The sequence below is a fragment of the Antennarius striatus genome, chromosome 3 (genome assembly GCF_040054535.1).
Source record: "Antennarius striatus isolate MH-2024 chromosome 3, ASM4005453v1, whole genome shotgun sequence".
NCBI classification, from domain to species: Eukaryota; Metazoa; Chordata; class Actinopteri; order Lophiiformes; family Antennariidae; genus Antennarius; species Antennarius striatus.
Genome location: NC_090778.1, coordinates 1,746,728 through 1,769,308, shown reverse-complemented (window position 1 = coordinate 1,769,308; position 22,581 = coordinate 1,746,728). Strand labels below are relative to the sequence as shown.

Below are 22,581 nucleotides of genomic sequence, written 5' to 3'. Positions count from 1 at the left end.
TGAGACTCCACCACCCTGGAGGTTGTCTCTCCGGCCCCCCCAGCCTCCACTGAATCACTGAGTCCATCCTCTGTGTTATCCGTGTCCTAAGTGTTATTCTGGGGCTCCAGGTTGGCGGCGGACGACTGTTTAACCGTTGTTCTGTCACCCGTGACGTGTCGTGCCCTCACCGGTGATATAACCCTTGTAATTAAAGCAATCGATTTGAAATGTGAGCGTGATATTCAGCTCTTCATTGATCCGATCAGGGACCATCATGACCTGTTCTGGAAGGAGTAACTGGCCTGAGTGGTACTGCCGACCGGGAACGTGTTTGTAGGAGTCAGGAGCGCCCCCTCCAGGCCAGAGAGGGAGAGAGAGAGAGGGAGAGAGAGAGGGAGGGAGAGAACGGGGGATGATGGCCGGGGAGAGACAGCGGTGGAGTCCCATCCAGAGCTCCACCCCACGCTTTGCTCCACTCATTCTTTGCTGGGGTGATTACTGATTGCTTTACTCCAACTCAGCCTGGTCCCCCGTCTCTCTCTCTCTCTCTCTCTCTCTCTCTCACACACACACACACACACACACACACACACACACACACACGTGCACACTTCAGATTACAAGCATACACACTCAGACCCGGAGTCCCAGCGGTCAGGCATGGAGGTGCCGGCGTTCCCCCGGAGCAGCTAACCTGCATCCCTCAGATGGAGGAGAACACCGTGGAGAACCATGGAGGACCTGAGGTCTGACCGATTCGTTCTCCACTGACTGACCCGGTCCACCGCCCCGTCACCATGGAGTTTGGTAGAGTTTGGTCCAGACATCAGAAGACGCTGCTCATCACTCTGATGATGTTCAAACTGGGTAAGGCTTCACTTTACCGCTGTTACCGGGAGAAATTTAAGCCTCTGGTCAATGAAGCAACTTGGTAGATTCCACACACAATCCATCCTTGTGGGTACGGTTCTGATCGTGAGCTGGGACCTTCATTTAGGTTCACTACAGAACCGTTCTGTCCCGCAGCAGATAGCCTGAACTTTATAAATCATTAGTGTTGATGCCGTGTCTGGAACCAGGAGCCGAACATGTGGACATACCCCGAAAGAAAAAGTCTTTCACGATAAATTAGCAGTCTTAAATTGTGTGTGTGTGTGTGTGTGTGTGTGTGTGTGTGTGTGTGTGTGTGTGTGTGTGTGTGTGTGTGTGTGTTGGGGGGTTATCCGTTGACCCCAGTACCTTACAAAAACCCTGCTGACCTAATTTTCCCGCACCCTTCATTTGTGTGGGGCTCCTGAAGCTCGTTTAAATGCTGACAGACCAGAGGCGCTGATTGGCTGCTGGTGGAATGGTTTCAGGTCACCATGGTGACGGGCTTGAGCGTCCAGCTGCACGGCTGCACAGTGTTTTTGTCTGGGCTCTGAATGGAGGGAGTGATTACTGAGGAGCATGGCAAGACACTTGGCGCTCTGAGCTGTTTTTGAAGTTGTGAAGAGAACGACACAAAAACAGTCGATGGGACGATGAAGATGTCAGATATGAAGAGTTAGCTTGGTTAGCCATTCAAACATGCTATAAAGTAAAGTAAACAAACACAAAGGTCAGCGTTTACCAGGTAATTCAGTTGCAGGGGAAAGCTTTAAACGCGTTGCTGGATTGGGCAATGTTGAAGCTTCAGTTTCATCAGTTCTTTGAGAACAAGAGCTTCAGGAGAGTCCTCAATGATGCCATCTCCAGATGACACCCAGGAGACAAGTGCATTCTGGGCTTTCATTGTAAAACTGTGAGAAGTCCTCAGGAAAGGGATCTGAGTGAGGAAAGGAAATGATTCAGTCCTAAAACACACTCTAGCTCATTCGTTATAATCTGTGAGTACGTTTGGACGTGTCAAGAAGCTTCTCTTCGACCCCAAACTGTCCTCGTAGCTCCGTTTCAGTGTGTAACCGCCGCTGACTCACAGAAGGATCTAACGTTGTTCGCGTGAAGCCGAGCCGCCACCTGCCGCCGAGAACAAAGCTCAACCCAGTGATTCAAGAACATTCCTGTGAGCTCCACCTGTCTGTCTGTCTGAGGGGGCGTCCTGTGAGCCGGGGGCGTCCTGTGAGCCGGGGGCGTCCTGTGAGCCGGGGGCGTCCTGTGAGCCGGGGGCTTCCTCTTCACTGTGATTCACGGATGATTCCTTCACCCGGCAGCAAGACTTACCTGACGATGTTGCTGCTTTCACAACGTCTTCATGATAGCCGGAGGATGGGGGGGGTGGAAAACCACAAAATGTGCTTTATGACACAGAAACAGCTGATTATAGTGATGAAAACATTTGATCACTGATTGGATACTCATCTGAACAACAATACTTCTAGACGTGTGAATCGATGGACGGAGCTCTCAGTCTCCTCTCCTATCTTTTCTTTAAACTCCATATAGTATTTTATTCTTCATACCTTCTTACGTCTTTACTATACTGGGAGCGTTTCCTCTGGGGTGGGGCTGATTGAGGAAATCAAACAGCGTCTTTTCCATATATAAGAGGCACTGGATTCTAAAGCGCACTCTTGGTTTTTGAGAAAATTAAACGCTTTTAGGTGTACCTTATAGTGCGGAAAATACTGTATTAACAGTAAACCCAACGACACATCTTGGTGAACTGAAGTTAATTTATGTCCTGCTTAAACGGTTTAATGTGTTCATCTACAGTGTTTGAATGTTTTAGCCTGTGTTTTAAATGTTGTCCAACATTAGGATGCAAACAAATTAAATTCTTTGAAAAGAAAATATTATTATGAATAGAAATGTTCCAGAACATGAGGTTTTCAAGTCTTTCTTCAAAAATGAATGACAACTACATTCCTATTCCTTCAGGGGGGACGGCCCAATGCACAAAATAATCCATATATAGTCAATAGTTCTGTTGAATGTCAAAACAACCACTGGGTGCTTCATCAAGGTAAGGAGTTATGGTGGCAGAGGACAAAACAGCTGATACTGTCTCAGTTAAATCGAACATACGTGTGTACATAGATGGAAAATGTAGATGTCATGACAGATGAATGAAGCAGCAACTTTTCTCACTAGAGGAGTGTGTCGGCGTTCCAACGAGCCCCTCTGAGGGGGGGGGGTGTGTGAGGTTTCCTCTGGGGTTTGATCCGGCTTCCCTTCCACCTGCTAGCAGTCTGCGTAGGGTTAATGTCCTGAGATGCTGGTACCAGCCAGCGCCAGGACCGGCCCCGTCCGGCCGTAACCATGATCTATGGAGCGCTGAGTAATGTGGGGGGTGTTGTGTGTCGGAGGAGCTGTTATCAGCGCTGTGGAATGTTTGAGGGGTTGATCGGGGCTGGATGGAGGAGTGAGGGGTGAGATGACCCCCGCCACAGGAGGTGACATCACCATTCTGAGATCCGTGGGAGGCAAAGGGGACTGGACCACCTCTGAACGTGGTCTGAGGGGTCAGATCTTAAAGGTTTGTCGGATGTGAAATCAGTGCTGCTTTTTGTCTTATTTAATCTGTATTTTAGCAGGAAAGAACATCAACGATGACCTTCACACTGATCCACAATGATGTGATCCCTCGCTGTCTCCACGGCGTCATTCTGGGGTGAATTTAACGTTTTCAGTTGTGCTGTAAAGACATGGTGCAAGATGGAGGAAATAACAACTGTAAAACATCACATTTACCATTAAACCTGCTTAATTTCACACTTTCTGCAAAGATGTGATAGTCCTACGAGGCAGACATACTAATCCATCACTTCTTGTTTTTACTTTGGAGGTTCTACATTGTTCCTGTTTTGAAATGGAAAGTACATGAAAACAGGAAACTGACTGGTTCTGAGATTCTAAGAGAAATCATCAACAATGGAAAAGAAGTGGTAAAAGTTACAATAGTATTTTAGAATTCAGGTAATTCAGGTAACAATTCCTTCCTGAAACAAACAAACCACTGATGTATTTAACTCTATATAGAACAGATTAAAGACGTGATAGCAGACGTCTATGAAGGGAAGCCGGGGTGTTGAAGTGGGGACTGCGGGGACTGTGGGGGTTTACTGTCACCAGGATGGGGCTGATGGCTTGTAGAGAATTCTTTTGCTATTGTGTTGATCGCCACGGCAACCTGCAGTGTTGTGTTTGTTCGTGCATGTGGGGTTTGGTGGAAGTCAAGCACCTCAAGCCATTCTTTGTTGATTGTAGGACGGTGGGGGTAACACATCGGTGTGTCTGACAGGTGAACGACCTGAATGGATGGAGTCACACCTCAACACAGTACTGATACTGATGTAGCCCAGACCGTCTGTCACTGTCCTCAATGTGACCATCTAATTGTGCAAACCTCATTGTGTCCAAAGACAGAGCAGCTGTAGGGTTTAAGTCCCTGAGTTAATCAGGTGTGTAATGTGGTGACACCTCTACTACCTGATGGTACATCAATCCTACACTGTGTGCAAACAGTAGTTACAGAACACGTTTCCTGCTCACGCCATCTGCTGTGACTTAGAGTCCAGATGGAACCAGGTGCACCAGACCGGGGTCTAAGCACCAAAGGTCAGATATCCTGGTAGCCCACTCTATAAGCTAGAGGATAAAACCGTTAAAGCTCACAGGGGAGGGAGAGTTATTACCATCACGCACACACATATGCTCACTGACAGCCGCTGGCCTTCATGGATGTTCTACCTGGACAGGTACCACTGGCTTTACTCATGTGCAAGATGCAAGTACGTAAAAAACTACAATTACCACTGGAACAAGTTATATTCAGCAGCATCATCATAACTTATTATTCTTTTGTTCAGTTCAGTGGTAAAATGTGTCTTCAATGAGAAAGTCGTGCTCTCTAAATTATTAATGCTGGTCTGAAATGTTCTGAAATCTGTTCCTTATAGCATCACTGAATTGGTGCTTCTTCATCACCACAGGCTTCCTGTGCACAGCTGCAGCAGTGAAGTGTTTGTCATCACCGTGCAGCAATGGTGCTACCTGTCTGGAGCACCTGGACGACTACGTGTGTCTGTGCCCCAAAGGACCGGTGTGGTACATGGGCAGGAACTGCGATGAGCTGTATGACGCTTGCGTCACGGCACCGTGCACCAACTGCACCAGCAATCCTGGGACGGACCAGTTCACCTGCCACTGCACGGACGGCTTCACGGGACCCAACTGCACCCAGGATGTGGACGAATGTCTGAGCAACCCCTGCCAAGGTGTCCACTCCCACTGCGTCAATGGAATCAACGGCTACTCCTGCCACTGCCCCCTCGGGTTGGGAGGGCAGGACTGCCAGGATAATGTAACCACATGTACAGAGAAAACATGCCACCATGGTGGCACCTGTTTGGACATCCCTGACACGGGATACCAGTGCCAGTGTGTCGCCGGGTACCAGGGAAGGAACTGCGAAGAGAATATTGACGAATGTCAGTCGGAGCCCTGTCAGAATGGAGCGATCTGCAAAGATGGGGTGAACTCCTATCAGTGTTACTGTGTGCCTGGGTTTCAGGGCTCCCACTGCGACCTGAACATCAACGAATGTGCCTCCCGACCCTGTCAGAACAACGGCACATGTCTGGATCAGGTGGACCACTACAGCTGTGACTGCGCTGCAGGATTTAAAGGTAAGACACTGTGTTTAGTAAGTCAGGGTCACAAGGGTCACATGCACTCAGGGTCACTACCAGGTACCCTGGTAGTAATTTTAGATGCATTTAGATGGATTTCAATGATTTTAATTAATTTGATGCTTGTCTGACAGAATAGTAGTGGATACTTACTGTGGATCCATGTTTCCTGAAAAGTTTTTATTGTAGAGCAGGAGTGTCAAACCGAGGGCCACATCAGCATCACGGCTGTCCTCAGAGGGCCAGATGTAACTAATAAATGTAACTAAATGTAACTCAATGTAATATAAAATAAATGTACTCCTTAATTTTAAATAACTCTACATTTATTATTTATTCAAGTTACAAACATTATAGTTTGCTTATTGCTCAGTTATAACATAAATCCTTTTATAAAGACACAACTTTTTTGTTGATGTTAAAACGGGTTTAGTTACTGCATTGTAGGAAATGTGGTTTTGGTCAAAGCACACTTTTGACCTATTTATTTTTAGACACTCCATCCATTTATGCTCACGTAAAATGACGTGGCGGGCCACACTTGGCCCCGGGGCCATGAGTTTGACACATGAGTTGTAGAGCACAGCGCTGGTGTTCTTTTTAAAGTATCTTTTAAATCTATTTTAACTTTGTGTAGTTAACTTCTTGTTATTTTTCCCGGATGGAGAACAGAACTTGTTCTCTATAGTTTTAATTTTTTATTGTCAGCTACAAATTGAGGAACCTAGTTATAGTTTCTTGACAGCGCAGTGCCGACACATCCTCAGTGAGGAACTAAGGGTCATAGGGCGTCGCCGGTCTCAGATCAACCAACGCCCAGCCAGCAGTGATTGGTCCCCAGCTGGTGTCCATCAGCCCTAGTTGGTTCATATTAATACGAGTAACAAAGAACAGTTACAGTATTTCTGGACTATAAGGCGCACCTTCACTGGACTGCATCAGTGCCTGTGGTACTTAGATCATTACGTAGTGCCACCCCCTGATTGGCTCGCTGCCCACCCGCCCCGTCTCCTGCAGGGTTTAACTGCGAGGTGGAGATCGATGAGTGTGAGGTCCAGCCCTGCCAGAACGGCGCCACCTGCCTGGACCACGTCGCTGCCTACACGTGTGTGTGCAGGGCCGGCTTCACGGGACACGACTGTGAGGTGAACATCGACGAGTGCGCCAGCACGCCCTGTCTGAACGACGGCAGGTGCATAGACAGGGTCAACAGGTGGGGTCACACACACTCACACACACACGGAATGTTACTGACGTGTAGTATTGATGTGGGTAAACTGTTACCATGTTGCCATAGCGATATTGTACTGACTAAATCGATTTCTGGAGTCCTGGAGGGAAATGAAGCGTAGTTTGAGGTGGACTTTTTATCCTGGTCATCTGTGTTGTGTGTTGACTCGCTCTGAGGCCGCCTGCAGACATTAAAGTTGACCAGGATAATAGTTAATCTGCTCATTAGAATGAGTCACTGGGCGTCTGGGGGTTGTGAGAATACCTGGTAGTAACTGACTGGAGCAGCAGGGAGTTTTGTTCCATTGGAGTTTTCTTTGTTTCTATTTTCTCTCACACATTCCACCATTGATTGAACCATTTTGATTTCAGAATGTGTGTTCGTTGGAGCTCTCAAACCAGTAATTCTAACACATCAATCACAAACGTATCCACAGCATCAGTGTTGTGTGTGTGTGTGTGTGTGTGTGTGTGTGTGTGTGTGTGTGTGTGTGTGTGTGTGTGTGTGTGTGTGTGTGTGTGTGTGTGTTCATTTGCAGCTATGAGTGTGACTGCGACGGGACGGGCTTTGTCGGTGAGACCTGTGCAGAGGATATTCTGGAGTGTTCCTCTGACCCCTGTCAGCATGGAGCCTCGTGTCTGGAGGGGAGAAACCAGTACAAGTGCCTCTGTTGGCCAGGTAAACCAGTCCTCTAGTACCCAGTCAACACCTGGTATTAACCAACCAGTCATGCATCAAGTCCTCCTTTAAATGTCAATGTTCTGAAAGAACCTCAATAACCTCAGATGTAGATTTAAAGACCTGATGGGTTGTTTTGGTGTGACAGTACTGTACAGCCGTGTGTTTTTATGCTGTATTTATATATGAATTATCTGCTGTTTGTCACTGTGGTTTTAAATCTGTCTGCAGTGATTTACTAGCAAATGTTAAATACAATTCAACGTGTTCTGTCATTGCCAAATTTTAAAATGTGGGGAAACATTTCACCAATTACCTCTTATATTTATTTGTTTTTTACAATATTTGGATTTAATAATATATATAATAATTTATATATATATATTATTTTATTTTTTTAATTTATATGATTTAAAAAAATATATTATAAAAAATATGATCTCATCTTTTAATTCTAGACTGGACCAATGTTCTGCATGGACAGATAATTTCACTTTATTTATTCTGTTTTCCCTTCAAATTCAAATGTTCTCTAATCCTGATATCACTTAAAACATAACCCCCCCATCCCATTATCTGTGTGTGTGTGTGTGTGTGTGTGCGTGCGTGCCTGCGTGCGTGTGTGTGTGTGTGTGTGTGTGTGTGTGTGTGTGTGTACAGGCTATGAAGGAGAGAACTGCCAGGTGGACATCAACGAGTGTGAGGAAGGGCCCTGTGCCAATGGCGGCGAGTGTTTCCAGCGTTCAGACGTCCTGAACTACGGGACGCTCCCTGAACTCCTCACGGCCCGGTTCAGCTACTCAGCAGCAGCCGGGTTCCTCTGCCGCTGCCTGCCGGGGTTCACCGGTAAGCCAGGCTGTTTTACCGCCTGTCTGCTGGCGTGGAGCGACACGGACTCAGCTGTGGATCTCTACGTTTGCAGGAGACAACTGTTTGGTCAACGTGGACGAGTGTGAGTCTGGTCCCTGTCAGCATGGGGGGAGCTGTCTGGACCTGGTCAACTCTTATCAGTGTGTGTGTCCAGAGGGGTTCACAGGTAGGGGACACCTCCTATCTGCTCTTCCTCCCTTATCTACCCACCCAACGCTGCTCCACACAGGCTCCTCCCTGGGCGGGGGCCTTCTGTTACTTCTCAGCCACACAAACTACAAACGCTGACATGATGAAGACTTTCTCAGGGTAGTTTTCTAGTAAACTGGAAGACCAATCAATAATCAATCACAGCTTCATTAGAATATCAGTGGTTGCTGTTGTTTCTGCTGCCTTGGCGACTGAATTAATTTACTTTACTTTACTTTGTCACTCTTACATTTTTGGGTTTTTTACATGGGGAAGATAACAAGTGATAGCAGCTGGAGGTGACACTAGAAGATGTGTTGAGCTAACAACAGCCAAGGCAAAAAAAAACATCCCCTCCACAACATATTCAAGCAGATAATTATTATAGTTAACGTATAATTACCTAAGAAAACGTTTAGCAAATCAGAACAATAGAGAATTATTGTACAACAAACTGATAACTACTAGAAAACTTCTGTTTTTCTTACTTCAATGAAAAATTATTGGGGTGTGAGACGAGAGATCTGTGAAGTGACCCAAACGTCATCCAAACATAGAAGCCATGTTACAGAGATATCTGTATACTAAAGGGTTAACCTTAAAGGGTTAATCTTCCTCTCTGTCAGCCAAGGTATCAATTTCTCATCAGAGGAAATGTCAAACAGGAGGACCCGCACCAGGAACTGACCTTCAGATGGACAATCTGGACTAAGACATCAGTAAAGCGGCCAGAAGCTCTCTTCTACAGAATGAGAGGCTCAGCAGCATTACAGCCTGGGGGGGTGAGAGGACATATGGTGTGGACGAGTCGGTAGAAGGTGCCATATGTCAGTCGCCCACCTCAGGTATTAAATGGGGGTCTCCTAAGAAAATTGTCAGGAGATGGGGAGATTACTGCAAAGCTGCTTAGGGCCTCATTAAATCCTGATGGAGGAAAAACTTCATATAGAACCTTTAGAAGAAAACAAGGTCCTTCTTCCAAATGACCAGCATGCAATTCTTCATGCATCACATCTTCTGCAGCAGCAGCTGGAGGCAGAGGACCCCTGATACGATGAATAATGAGCTGCTCGGAGGTTGGGTTGACTGTCTCCTAACCACATACAGATACAACTAGGGGGTTCTTGTTGCTCTGCAGGTCAAGCACTGTTTTCCAGGCTGAGTTTTTTAGCGATGCATGATATGTGAAGGTTCAGCCCATTGGGTTGGTCTCTGGTAATCTATTGACAGTACAGATGCAAACAGAGAGCACGCATTTAGAGCATTCAGAGAGCACGCACTTCCACCAATGCCATTTGGTGGCATTAAATACATTCTTTAATGTTACTATCTTTGTAATCCACAAACAGGATTAAATTACCACCATCAAGGTGATTATATTTGAATGTTTTTTGGTCGCCAAATAATTGAATGATGTTTGGACTTCAGTGAATTTTGCGGATCAGCGATGAGCTGGCGTCTCATCTAGGGTGTATCCTACCTCTTGCCTGGTGCCAGCAGAGATAGGCTCCAGCAGACCTGTGAAACACAAGGCAGGTGGATGGATGGATGGATGGATGGATGGATGGATGGATGGATCAGTGATTCGGGGTACCCAGAAAGACTTTTGTTCAGGTTATAATTTTTTGTTCCTAGATTATAAATCTGACTTTTGTCGGAGATGTTCATCTCCAAATTTATAGAGAGTGTTTGATTTAAAGTGTGGTTAACCAACGTTAAAGTCATTTTTGTCCTTATCTGAAGGTTTGCATACACAGTATCTCTGAAGGCACGTGGAACAGAGTTTGTTGGTAATGAGCTAGAACGGATCAGTTTCCATCCATCAATTTTCTTGAGGACAGGATGATTACAGTCGTCTTCAGCCACTTTTCGACCTTGCATGTCAAGGCAGTAAAACTGCAGTAATTGTGCAGACTTGGATTTAAAGCTGGTACTGGGCAAACGATTTTCAAGCCTGCAGCGCCTCCTGCTGGTGAACTCCAGCACCCCTTGCTGTTTTCCATCCACAGGTTCCAGCATGAGCAGTGAGGACACTGCAGCACGGCATTCTTCTTGTCTAATACCGACAGGAACCATCTGGTGACTGATTGCTTTGCAAGGGTGGGGCTGCATGGAGGAGAGGAGCAGGAGGTGTGAGGAGGAAGGGAGGGATTCTGGGAGGAATGGAGGAGGGAGAAAGAGAGGGAGGAAACCTAGAGGTAGGCAGGTCTGCCTTGTAATCACTGCTGCCGGTCTGCCTGGTACGAAGGAGTCCGTTCTGCTCCGTAAGCTTAAGGAAGAGGGAGGGGGGGGTCGGGTTGTGTTCCTTCGGTCATCCAGCGCTGTAAGGAGTCTATTGGTTGACAGGATGACGGGGGGACGCAGGTTGATGGTGCTGCTGATGTGTTGCTGCCATTGGCCCTGGTGGCTGACAGGTACAGTTTCATAAAAGTTGGGTGCTTGTGTGTGAAGGTGGCGTCTTGGCTGAGAGAAGACGGACAGCTTTAGTCTTCCTTGGGTGTAAAGTATTTGAAAGGACTATCTTAATGCAAGCTGACTGCTGCTGCCACAGCTTAATGTTGGCTGTGGTTTGATGAGTCCTGACTGCTGAAACCAGGCAGACCGACTGGAACAGGGATTGTGTGCGTGACAAACATATGGTGCAAGGTTTCAATGTCCGAACAAACCTCAATTCATGTCTATGTGTACTTGGTTTAGTATCGTATTAAGTCCTTTAACTGAGTTTGACTTTCAAGACTTTCAGCCAGTATCTCTTTCTTGACTGATTATTCAGACATTTGCTTACATCATTAGATTAAATATAACCCATCTTGTAAAAGGTGGGCTTTATTATTGAAAGGGAGTTGAGCCAATGGTGTTACAAGAACTATGCATGTCTTTCCATACAGGCATTAACTGTGAGGTGGACATCGACGAGTGTGACAGCAATCCCTGCCAGAATGGTGCCACGTGCAAAGATGCTGCCAACTCCTACAGCTGTCACTGTCCGTTGCTGGAGCCCGGCCACGAGCCCTGGGGTGGTCAAGACTGTGACGTCCGTCTGATTGGCTGCCGACAGCACCAGTGTCACAATGGGGCAGGTTGCGTCCCTTTGCTGACTGACTATGGCGAGCACAGCTACACCTGTAAATGTGTGCCAGGTTGGAGCGGTGATCGCTGCAACACCTCCACCACCTTTTCATTCAACTCAGAAGGATTTGTTCACATGCACCTTCCTGTTAAAAATAGGACCAAGCGAGACACTAAACATGGGCTCCACATGCAGCTCAGATTCAGGAGCACTTTGCCCGACATGGTGCTGTTCTACTGGGGCACGGTGGATCGCTTCCTCTCCTTGGAGCTCCTTGAAGGATCCCTACTGGCCAGGGTAAAGTCAGGGAAGGCTTTGCAGGTGATTTACCCGGGACCAGTCAACGATGGCCAATGGCACCAGGTCACTGTGACCATGGACGAGAGGCTGGTGCTTGTTCTGAAAGGACCTGGCTGTGAGAAGGGGTGCCTGGTGAAGAACGAGGCCTACAACCATCTGATCTTCCTCCAGCCCAGCTCCTTTCATCAACTTTATGTTGGGGGGGCACCACAAGAATATTTGGCCAATACGAATAGCGGAAGGGGCTACATTGGCTGCATGGAAGACCTTAAGGTTGACCATAATCTACTTCTGCCTCAAGATCTCGTCAGAGAGGAGAACAAGGGCTTGGAAATGGGATGCAGCAAGAAAGACTGGTGTCAGGACGACCCATGCATGGAACGCGGCCAGTGTGTGGATATGTGGGTTCGTGCCAGCTGCACGTGTCGTCGACCATACTACGGGGAAATCTGTGAGAGAGGTGAGAGTGATTATGGGTTGGAGGAATGTGCTCTGCAGAGTCCGCTGATAGTTTAATCAGTGACTCGTGATGGGGGCTCCTCCAAGGTGAGAGTCTCCAAAACTCTGTAGGACTGTCTGTAAGAAACACAGTCTGTAATTGATTCTTAAAGGTGTAGTTTAATTACCCCAGATATCTAGTATCGACTATGTATGGTTACTATAATTACTATCCCATAGGCGTTTGAAAGTTATCCCGATAACATTATGAATTTTTCATGTCAGCTTTTTGCTAGAAACCTGAAAATCTTTGCGATGTGCATTAAAGGTGAGAAATATCGGATTGTGAATCTGTAAAGTTGTTACACAAATTAAATGAAACATTTTTGTAAAGCAACAGGGAACATTCCAAAATGCTTGCTACCTCTGCCAAGGAGGATGTGTTTCCCTGTACTGCTGTTTAGATATAATAGTGGGGTATACTAGAAATACACGTTATTACAGAAAATTCAGTTATGGAGTTAGCACTTCAAGTCTACAATTTGATTAGTTTTATAACTTTTCATAACATGACTAGAAAGACCATCCATTAAAATCGACTGGACCAGGGCAGAGTTCATGGCCCATGTAAAGGGGTGGATCCAGGATTTCTTCTTAATGTCAATGATGTGATTTATGCAATTTTTTACATGGCATTTCTCTAATTTCATAAGAAATCTACAATCTACGAAAGAAATCATACGCAGATTCAATTTATATTCGGGACCAGTATTGTGCACTGTATGTTTAGAGTTAGACACAAGTGTTCCGTCAGAACTAATACAAATTCTGTAAAAAAAATAAATATTGTACTTGGTATTTAAAATATGTTCTGCAAGACAGGCAGTACCTTACAAGTGCTGACTAGTAGGATTTCAGCTGGTTTTTATTGATAAAGATACTGACATTTTCTGTCTGCCCCCCAACCCACCACAGAGTATCCATCCTGGACCTTTGGCCATGAGAACAGCACCAGCCATGCTGCCTTCAACATCTCAGAAACCCATGGAGTCAACTTCACCATCTCCTTCTCAATGCGCTCCCTCAAACACAACGGGCTGCTCCTGCAGCTCCATCGAGAGGACCAGCCTTACCTGACCATCTACCTGAAGGAGGGCACGGTGGCCATTTACAGCCCTCACACCACCCTGCTCTCTGAAGCCAAGTTCGTCACCGATGGCAACAGTAATCTGGTGACGGTAGAGGTACGCTACGGGAATGTGGTCTTCCCCAAATCAGGGACTCACCGCTCCTTGGGGAACGTGAGCGTTGAGGCAGGAGATGTGGTTCATGTTGGAGGCCTCCCAGCAGGCAAGAGCACGAATGCCTGGGGTGGACACTTCAAGGGCTGCCTGCAGGACATCCGGCTGGACCGCAAGCGTCTGACCACTGAGGATCATCCAGAGGCCGCCGAGGTTTACCCGGCAACCGCCGTGGAGAACATCGTGCTGGGATGCCACAGTGACGACACATGCAAGGTAAAGAGACCGTAGGTAGGACTGACTGCTTCATGACCACCAGTGAAAAATCCTGTGGGGGGGTGTCAGCAGTAGGCAGTCCTTCATTGTTCCTCAGATGCATTGATGGTCACACTGCTCTCTCAGACAGTTATGGAGCCCTTTGAGTCTCTTGTTTCCTAATCCTCTCCTGCTTTTACCTCTGTGACCACATCAGGTGAGAGATTTCACAAGTGATCACTAATCCGCCCACCTGTGTTTGTCTGCTAACAGGATGAGCCCTGTTTCAACGGAGGACAGTGTCACGTCACCTGGAATGACTTCAGCTGCGACTGTCCCATCAATTACTCGGGCAGGCTGTGTGAAACACGCTTGTGGTGCGTTGACAGCCCGTGTTTTGATGGCGTGCGCTGTGTGGACCTGCAGGACGGTTATGAGTGTAAGCCATCCTTTAGCACTGATTAACCCTCGCTTGTCGGGGCAAGTCAGGTCAGGTCTAGTCTAGTCATTCAGCTCTTAATTTTTTGATTTGATTTGCGGTCTGAAGGAGCGTTTAGCATGAAATGTTCAGGACAGCAGGTGGGGGATCTGAGAAAACCTCCGGAGATCACGAGAAAGATCAAAACTCCTGACCTGAAGATGTGCTGACAGGAATTTTATCCCGCAATATACTAAGATATAAAAATAAGCTTGATTTAGTGTTTTGTGGCAGCAAATTTAATTCCTCATTGCAGATACATCAGCAGAACGCTGTTTATGATCATTTAAGTTCATAATTCAATAAACCCAAATTCAAGGAGTGTCTGTTTATGTCTCCAGGCGTTATGTTCTACATTTCATTTCCTAAAAACATGGGCGAAGCCAACCCAGGGTTAAAAACAAAAACCTGTCTGTTTTAAGATGGAATTATTGACAGGACTGATGTTAGGTGTAAAACACTGGAGCTGATGGAGAACGTTGTGCTGATAAATGGATGGATAGATCTATCTATCTATCTATCTATCTATCTATCTATCTATCTATCTATCTATCTATCTATCTATCTATCTATCTATCTATCTATCTATCTATCTATCTATCTATCTATCTATCTATCTATCTATCTATCAGCACAATGTTCTCCATCAGCTCCAGTGTTTTACACCTAACATAATATCAGAAATCAATTAATTTGTTCATTCCAAATCATATCTTAAAAGTTTCCCAAAATACTTTGCTCTCATGCTTATTGTATGTAATATATATGCAACTTTTAAAGTTAATTTTAAGAATTCAAATTGTAATTTGATCTCATTTATCTAGGTAACAACCATAATAACAACCACAGCTAAAAATTTACAATTTTATTTTGTTATAATGGGGGACTTTTTGGGAAAATATTTTTACAATAATCCTGTCAGATAAAAACAGGGTCATGTGATCAGAACATTTTTTTTGCTTGCATCAAATAAACCATTAGGACCCCTTTCTGACATACATATATTGGTTTATCACAATAAAATGTCAAATGTTTCCAAAAATATGTTTATGCTGAGATAGAGGGAAAATGTATTATATAAAATATTTATAAAATATATAATACATTGATTCACGAATGGTGTAAGACCTAAAACTGTACCAGATAATTCCTTGTTGGGGGTTAGGGTTAGGATTAGCATACCCATTCATCCAGATCATGGTAATCCAAGCAAGTTGAATCTGAAGCAACTGAACTGCTGCTGATGGTTTGAAAATGTTTCCCCTCTAATCTGAGACGCTCGATGGTTGGAGTCCTCGTGTTCATCTTAGGTTGAGGTTGTTAAGATCAACAGAAGCTTCAAGGAGCAGATGCTAGTTTGTTTCATGTGGTCTTCTGTGCCCACAGGTATAACTGACGCCATGTTTCAGGATAACGCCCTCCAGTATGTCGCTAACGGCTCTCTGCTCAACCCCGTGACCAACATCACCATGGACATACGAACACGAGAGGAGAACGGCATCCTGCTGCGGGCCACCAGCACGGCTGAAATCTTTTGTCTGGGTCTGCTCAACTCCTCCCTGCTGGTCAAACTGGACAGCGGTGCTAGCGCAGAGCTGCTAGCCTTCACGAGCGACACTACCATTGCAGATGGGACATGGCATCATGTCCAGCTGACTATGGTTGAGCCCATGCGGGAAGCGTCGCGCTGGAGTCTCACTGTGGACGGGCAAAGAGTGGGCAGCAGCTTTGGTGTTGGGGGCAAGCTCAACTTCCTCAATGACACCAAAATCTGGTTGGCTGAGAATTACAGTGGGTGTCTAGGGGAGGTACGAGTGAGTGGAGTCTACCTCCCACTCATACATGTACCAGCAGCCCCACAGAGCAGTCAGTTCTCGAGACTGGGTGGCAACGAGCCAATCATTGGATGTCGAGGTGCACCAGTATGTGATTCCCAACCATGCCGCAATCATGGTGTATGTCAAGACCAGTTCAATGACTTTAACTGCAGCTGCAGTGCAGGATGGGAAGGTGAACGATGCGAGAAGGAGATAGATGAGTGCTCTTCAAACCCCTGCATCTATGGTACCTGTGAGGACGACCTGGCGGACTACCGGTGTAGCTGTGACCCCGGGTTCACAGGGAAAGACTGTCGGGAGGAGGTGGACGACTGTCTGGAGTTCAGCTGCGTGAACGGAGGAACCTGCGTGGAACTGGAGGGAGGTCACACGTGTCTATGTCCTCAGGGCTACCTGGGCAAACGCTGCCAGTGAGTTCACGGGTTCATGTTGCTCCACGGGACGTTTTTGGCTCGTTAACTCGTGTTCATGTTCGTGTTCATGTTCGTGTTGTGATTCCAGGCTGAAAACCAGTATAAGAATCTGTGCAAAATGTAAAGTATGTGAGACTGTGGTTGTATGTCACTACGTGGTATTGATGGGTAACAACTAAAATGGTAAATGACCTCTCTAAACTAGTACAAGCCAGGAATCACCAAATCACACATCTGTAGCAGAGACTAACAATCAAGACAACACATTCCCATCGAGATGAACACTAACAACCATCTACCTGATCCTTCACACACCAATAGAACATATATTAAAAGCAAGTTGAGGTTCAGCGTCTTGGGGATGCTTCAAAATACAGACTCCAAAGACCAGGAAGCCCAGATGAGACCAGTGATATTCTGAGGCTCCACTGAGGCACTGCTGGAGGTCTGAGGAGTCTCTACAGGTGATAAAATGGAGTGGTGGGTGGAGCCAAGAGGTGCTGTTCATGCAGTCTTCATGTCTGAATAATACATCCTGTAGAAAAACCCTGTCACTGTCTTCAGACTAGATGTTTGTGGCTCAGTGACACCTTCCTCTGCTCACTATGAATCAACAGGACTAAAGGCGTCTAAACACTTCCTACTTTAACGCCAGAATCTTGCAGTGTCCAGACCGACTGAAAGGACCGACGCAACGTAGTCTGTTTTCTGTATGCATTTTCACGTTTGTCGTAGGTGAAGCTAGGAACCCACAGACTGTTATGTCAGTCATCTTCTAACCCGCTTAATCCGCTAACGCAGGTCGCGGGGGAGCCGGTGCCTATCCCGGCAGTCTCAGGGCGTGAGGTGGGGGACACTCCGGGCACGACGCCAGTGTACTGCGGCCCATAGAGTGTTATATTCATTGAAATTACTAAACAATTCCTAGCACTCAATTAGTACATAAAAGCAGGCATTTAAGCAAACCAGCAGGTGTCCTACATGATGAAATGCTTTGGCAGCTGAAAAGAGGAATGTTTCTTTGATGGAGCATAAACCTGCTTAGAAATAAGATGAAGCACACATCCTCAGCTTTAAATTATCGTGACATCAACAGTGGTGTAACGGCTGTGATGTAATTATACCGTTCTTTTATTCATCCGATGTTTTGGGCTGACGCTGTCTTCATTAGAGTGGATTGACTGCGTTGTGCTTCAAACAGATGGCGTTTTCCCCCGGCGGCGTGTGATCCAAACACAGACTGTCTGAACGGAGGGGTTTGCATCGGAGGAGACTCTGGAGGCAACTGCTCCTGCAAGCTGGGATACACCGGCTCCAGGTGAGAGCAACACATCCCTGGACACACACCTGTGTGTGTCTGTGGGTGTGTGTGTGTGTGTGTTCATGCTTGAGTCGCTGCGATCAGAAACCCGGCTGTTTGTGTTTCAGGTGTGAGAAGGAGATAGACGATTGTGAGTCCAACCCTTGTCTCAATGGTGCCACCTGTCTGGACAGACTCAACCACTTCCAGTGTGAGTGTGTGCCCGGATTCAGTGGCACACTGTGTGACAGTAATGTAAGTAACACCAACAGCTGATAATAGCAGTAGAGTCAAACATTGGTTGGATTCAGGATCTCCCTCAGACCTCGTTGATTTGAGATTCAACAAACGTGTAAATTGCTTCTTTATGGTGACTCATTTTGATTATTAAGTTATCTATAGAACCGTTTTCCTAAGATCTTACCTCTTTAAAACACCTTTTGATGGCAGTCACATCAGAAACTGGTACCAGAGTGTAATGATCATTCTGCGCTGGACTCTTGCAGAAAGAGGAGCATCGGGAGCGAGTCCCCTGGCTGGCGGTGACCATTCCCATGATCACCCTGTGTGTGTTACTGGCCATCCTGGCGGTGTTTTTCCTCGTCATGACAGCGCGGAAAAAGCGTCAGTCAGAAGGCACGTACAGCCCCAGCTCGCAGGAGGTGGCCGGAGCCAGACTGGAGATGGGCAGCGTCCTCAAAGTGCCCCCCGAGGAGAGGCTGATCTGAGCCTTCAGCCTCTCGTCCAGCGGATGTTACCCTGTCACGATGGAGAAACAACCTCCTGAATCAGTCTGGTCAAGACTGCAGTCTGAGACTCTGCTGATCATTCACAATCTGATTTCAGGTACGTCTTGACCCGAGAGCAAAGAGCACTCTGAAGGTAGTGAAGCTAGTTGAAGGTGATCCTTCCATCCGACGTCTCCGGGTTTCCTTTCACTGTATTATTTCTGTGTCTGAGCTGCTGCTGCCTTTAATGTGAATGGACAGATACGAACACTCCTGAAGACGAATGCATGGCTGGACATCGTCCGCAGGAGTCGACACAAGTCGTGTTAATACTGGATGTATGATAGCGTCAATGTGCAATGTACGACTCCAAGATGAACTGCCCTTCCCGTTCTTCCTGTGTTGAGACGCTGAGTGTTTGATCCATGTCTTTGTGTTGTGGATGATGCAAAAGCTGAGGTCCCCCTGTTTGCTTTTTTTTAAGAGGAGAACGGTATTTAAATGTAGGAATAGGGAGTTCTAAAGTGTACAAATTTTTATTCATGTACATATGTTGTCGGACAAAAAGAAAGGAAAAAAGGAGAACATTTTCAGAATGGATTTTTTAGTATAGCTAATTTTGTTCAAAACTTTTGGTAAACACATACTTGCTTTTTTTTTGTTTTTCTAGACAGAACTAAGACGACCAACACCTTTTGAAATTTCTTTCACTTAGAAATCCCTACAGAAATTCAAAAATTTCTGGAAAAAGAGAAGTAGTTAAGTAATGTCACATGAGTTATGGGAATGAAGGTTGAATTCTATGCAGACGACTCAAGTTAATGTTGACAAATTTGGGGTTTTTTTCTAACTATTTTTTTCTACTAAAGGGGTAAAATTCAAATCTTTCTGCATATATTTTTCTTAGACATTAGGAAAATGGTTTTCAGTAAACGTCCTAGAGGTGAGCATCTGACGAGGTTGACATGGAATAGTAACAGTAACAGTTAACATATATGTTAACTTAGTCATCTTGGACAGAGCTGGTCTTGAAGTATCGTCTTGCTTTCAGTCTTTACTCCTGCTGCAGAAGAAGAGACCAATCCTGGTCGCTCTGGCGTCCGGTGCATCACTTTATTCCTGATTCTAATAATAATTCACAGGACATTTATTTAAAGAAAAGGCCACAAGCATGTATTCATGTGTGAAGTTTTGATACCAAAGCAAAAACTCCATCTTTGCTTTGAGGGTTTGACTGACACTTAATATTTATTCACACTGTTTTGTTCACAGCTGTAATAATTGATGGTATTTCTGACAACAAGACCATCTATTTATAATTATCACTGTCAATATCAAGACTATGAAACGCTCAGCCCAGTGAGGTGATGATATTGATGAAGTACGTAGTGAGTAGCTTCAGATTGGTGTGTCGTTTCATTTCATTTTCAACATGTCTTCATTCAGCCCATTAACCCTTTAAAACCAAATACATCACATTTGATAGGCTCAGCCTTTCTACATCATAAATTTGACATTTCTTTCCCCCCCCAAAAAACCTGACAATCCAGTACAATCACATGCATACATCTGCCTTTTCAATGTGAAAAAAATCTGGATTCAGTCGTAATTATACGCATTAAAGCTCAAACATACAAATTTGTCAGAAGATTCCATTAGACCTTATTTTACTCATAAATTAGATTTTTCTGGCAGTTATTTCACTGTTCAGGCCTCAAAGGGTTAAGGATGAAAGGTGAACAGATTTGCTGAAACCGCTTAGCAGGTGTTATCAGTGTTTTTATTTATAGACAGCCAATCAGATTTGTCACTAATTTATCCCACAATGACTAGAGACACACCTTATGTCCACAGACCGAATGAGTCGACTTTACCAAACCTGAAGTCTAGCTTCAGAATGATTCCATGGGTGCTGATCAAACTGCCTTAAATATTCTGAAGAAATGTTTGGTTTCAAACGCTGGGAATAACCCGTTAACCCCTCACTGGACACACAGGTCTGGTGACTAAACGCCACTCACTCCTCCCCAGTAGCACACCTGACCACCACTGACTTCAGACCAGTAATCCCAGTAGCACACCTGACCACCACCGACTTCAGACCAGTAATCCCAGTAGCACACCCGACCACCACTGACTTCAGACCAGTAATCCCAGTAGCACACCTGACCACCACTGACTTCAGACCAGTAATCCCAGTAGCACACCTGACCACCACTGACTTCAGACCAGTAATCCCAGTAGCACACCTGACCACCACCGACTTCAGACAATTCCCAGTAGCACACCCGACCACCACTGACTTCAGACCAGTAATCCCAGTAGCACACCTGACCACCACTGACTTCAGACCAGTAATCCCAGTAGCACACCTGACCACCACTGACTTCAGACCAGTAATCCCAGTAGCACACATGCACACAGGTACATCTGCTGCGTGCACAGTGTGTGCTGGTGAACAAATGATCAACACGCTCTTTGCTTGTGTCTGCACTGAAACAAAGCTCCATCCTCCCTCGGTGTGTTATGGACACGTGTTGTGAACACACTGGTGAGAACAGGACGTTCTTGTCAGACGTGGCTGAACTGGGGGCACGCTGACACTACAGAAGGACGTTCCTCGACTCCTTTCCGACTCAGGCCTGTTTGTGTATCGTTTGCAGGTTTTTCCCATTAATTTCATAAATGTCTTACGTAGCGTTCTTCCTGACGACGTGGTCACCTTCTGAAGGACTTCCTGTCTCCGTGAAGCCAGTCTGGATGTCAGAGGTGGGGTCAGAATATTGCAGGTGAAAGACAGCCGTGTGGTCTTAAATACAGTATTAAGAGAACGGTAGTTTATGTACACTGGACTTCATTCTTCTCTGTACCGTGTACAGCACAGGAGTTCCATTCCAAAGTGTTCTATGTTCACTTTTGAAAAAATCTCTGTAGTTGTTTAAAGACAAAGTAAATGTCATGAGTGACGCTTTAAAGTGTTATTCATCCACGACTCACACACTGATTTCTGAAAACTGTTGTCGTTGTTGTTTTTAAAATCGAATACTTCCTTTTGGAACTCAGCTCCTAATTTGTACTTAGAACTTGTAGTCTGATAGACTTACTGTAATTTTGTCAGAGGTCACAATGTAGGAATGTTTCTAAAAAAGTGTTCATACCAAATAAACACATGGACAACCATTAATGAAGCATGTCTGTCTGTCTGTCTGTCTGTCTGTCTGTCTGTCTGTCTGTCTGTCTGTCTGTCTGTCTGTCTGTCTGTCTGTCTGTCTGTCTGTCTGTCTGTCTGTCTGTCTGTCTGTCTGTCTGTCTGTCTGTCTGTCTGTCTGTCTGTCTGTCTGTCTGTCTGTCTGTCTGTCTGTCTCTACAGACCACCCCTGTTAGTTATATAACTGAGACCAGTCAGCAAACCAATATAGGATCAATAGGATCAATAGGCACCCCCCCCCCCCACACCATTATCAGGTACCCATTCACCAGGAAACCAGACACCTAGAAAACCTACATGTGTGTGAAAAGAGTAATGGAGAACTGCTCTGAACATCCCTCCAGTGGTGGGGGGTCGCTGGTGAAACATTTCACCACGGTCCGTATTTGTGAAACGTATTTAAACGTCCCCCACTGAGGGAATGACAGCCTATCAACCAGACCAGATTACTGAACCCCCCCACACTGAATCTGATGGAAGAAAAAACATCTTTTCCTGCCTTGCACTCTTCACCCTGTCCTCATTGCCCCCCCCTCCTCCCTTTGAACCCGTAATGGTACATTCCTTTCTGCCTGTGAACACCCCCCAGCGGCTGTGAACACCCCCCACCCCGGCTGTGAACACCCCCCAGCCCGGCTGCCTGCTGACTCGGTCGGTGCGTCTCCTCCCTAATGATGGCGACTGAAGCAGCACCAGCCCCCCCCCATCCCATCCCTATGTGGGGGCGAGCGAGTCAGGAATGCTAGAATG

General features: G+C 45.9%; 1 protein-coding gene across 1 annotated transcript; it reads left to right on the top strand.

The window, feature by feature from the left end:
* The first annotated feature begins 632 nt into the window (after positions 1 to 632).
* On the top strand, positions 633 to 21,767 carry crb2b (crumbs cell polarity complex component 2b). The gene is made up of 13 exons (XM_068309575.1): positions 633 to 849; positions 4,896 to 5,591; positions 6,612 to 6,807; positions 7,364 to 7,503; positions 8,164 to 8,349; positions 8,426 to 8,539; positions 11,451 to 12,392; positions 13,346 to 13,887; positions 14,140 to 14,305; positions 15,731 to 16,592; positions 17,797 to 17,913; positions 18,024 to 18,150; positions 18,402 to 21,767. Exons 1-13 carry the CDS (start codon positions 780 to 782, stop codon positions 18,621 to 18,623), a joined length of 4,380 nt encoding a protein of 1,459 aa, XP_068165676.1. The 5' UTR covers positions 633 to 779; the 3' UTR covers positions 18,624 to 21,767.
* The last annotated feature ends 814 nt before the right edge of the window (positions 21,768 to 22,581 follow it).

Excerpts from the sequence above, each read along its gene's own strand:
- crb2b (XM_068309575.1), top strand. The coding sequence starts at position 780 with ATGGAGTTTGGTAGAGTTTGGTCCAGACATCAGAAGACGCTGCTCATC. Across the intron at positions 850-4,895 it reads TCTGATGATGTTCAAACTGG|GCTTCCTGTGCACAGCTGCA; the intron begins GTAAGGCTTCAC and ends TCATCACCACAG. Across the intron at positions 12,393-13,345 it reads CGGGGAAATCTGTGAGAGAG|AGTATCCATCCTGGACCTTT; the intron begins GTGAGAGTGATT and ends AACCCACCACAG.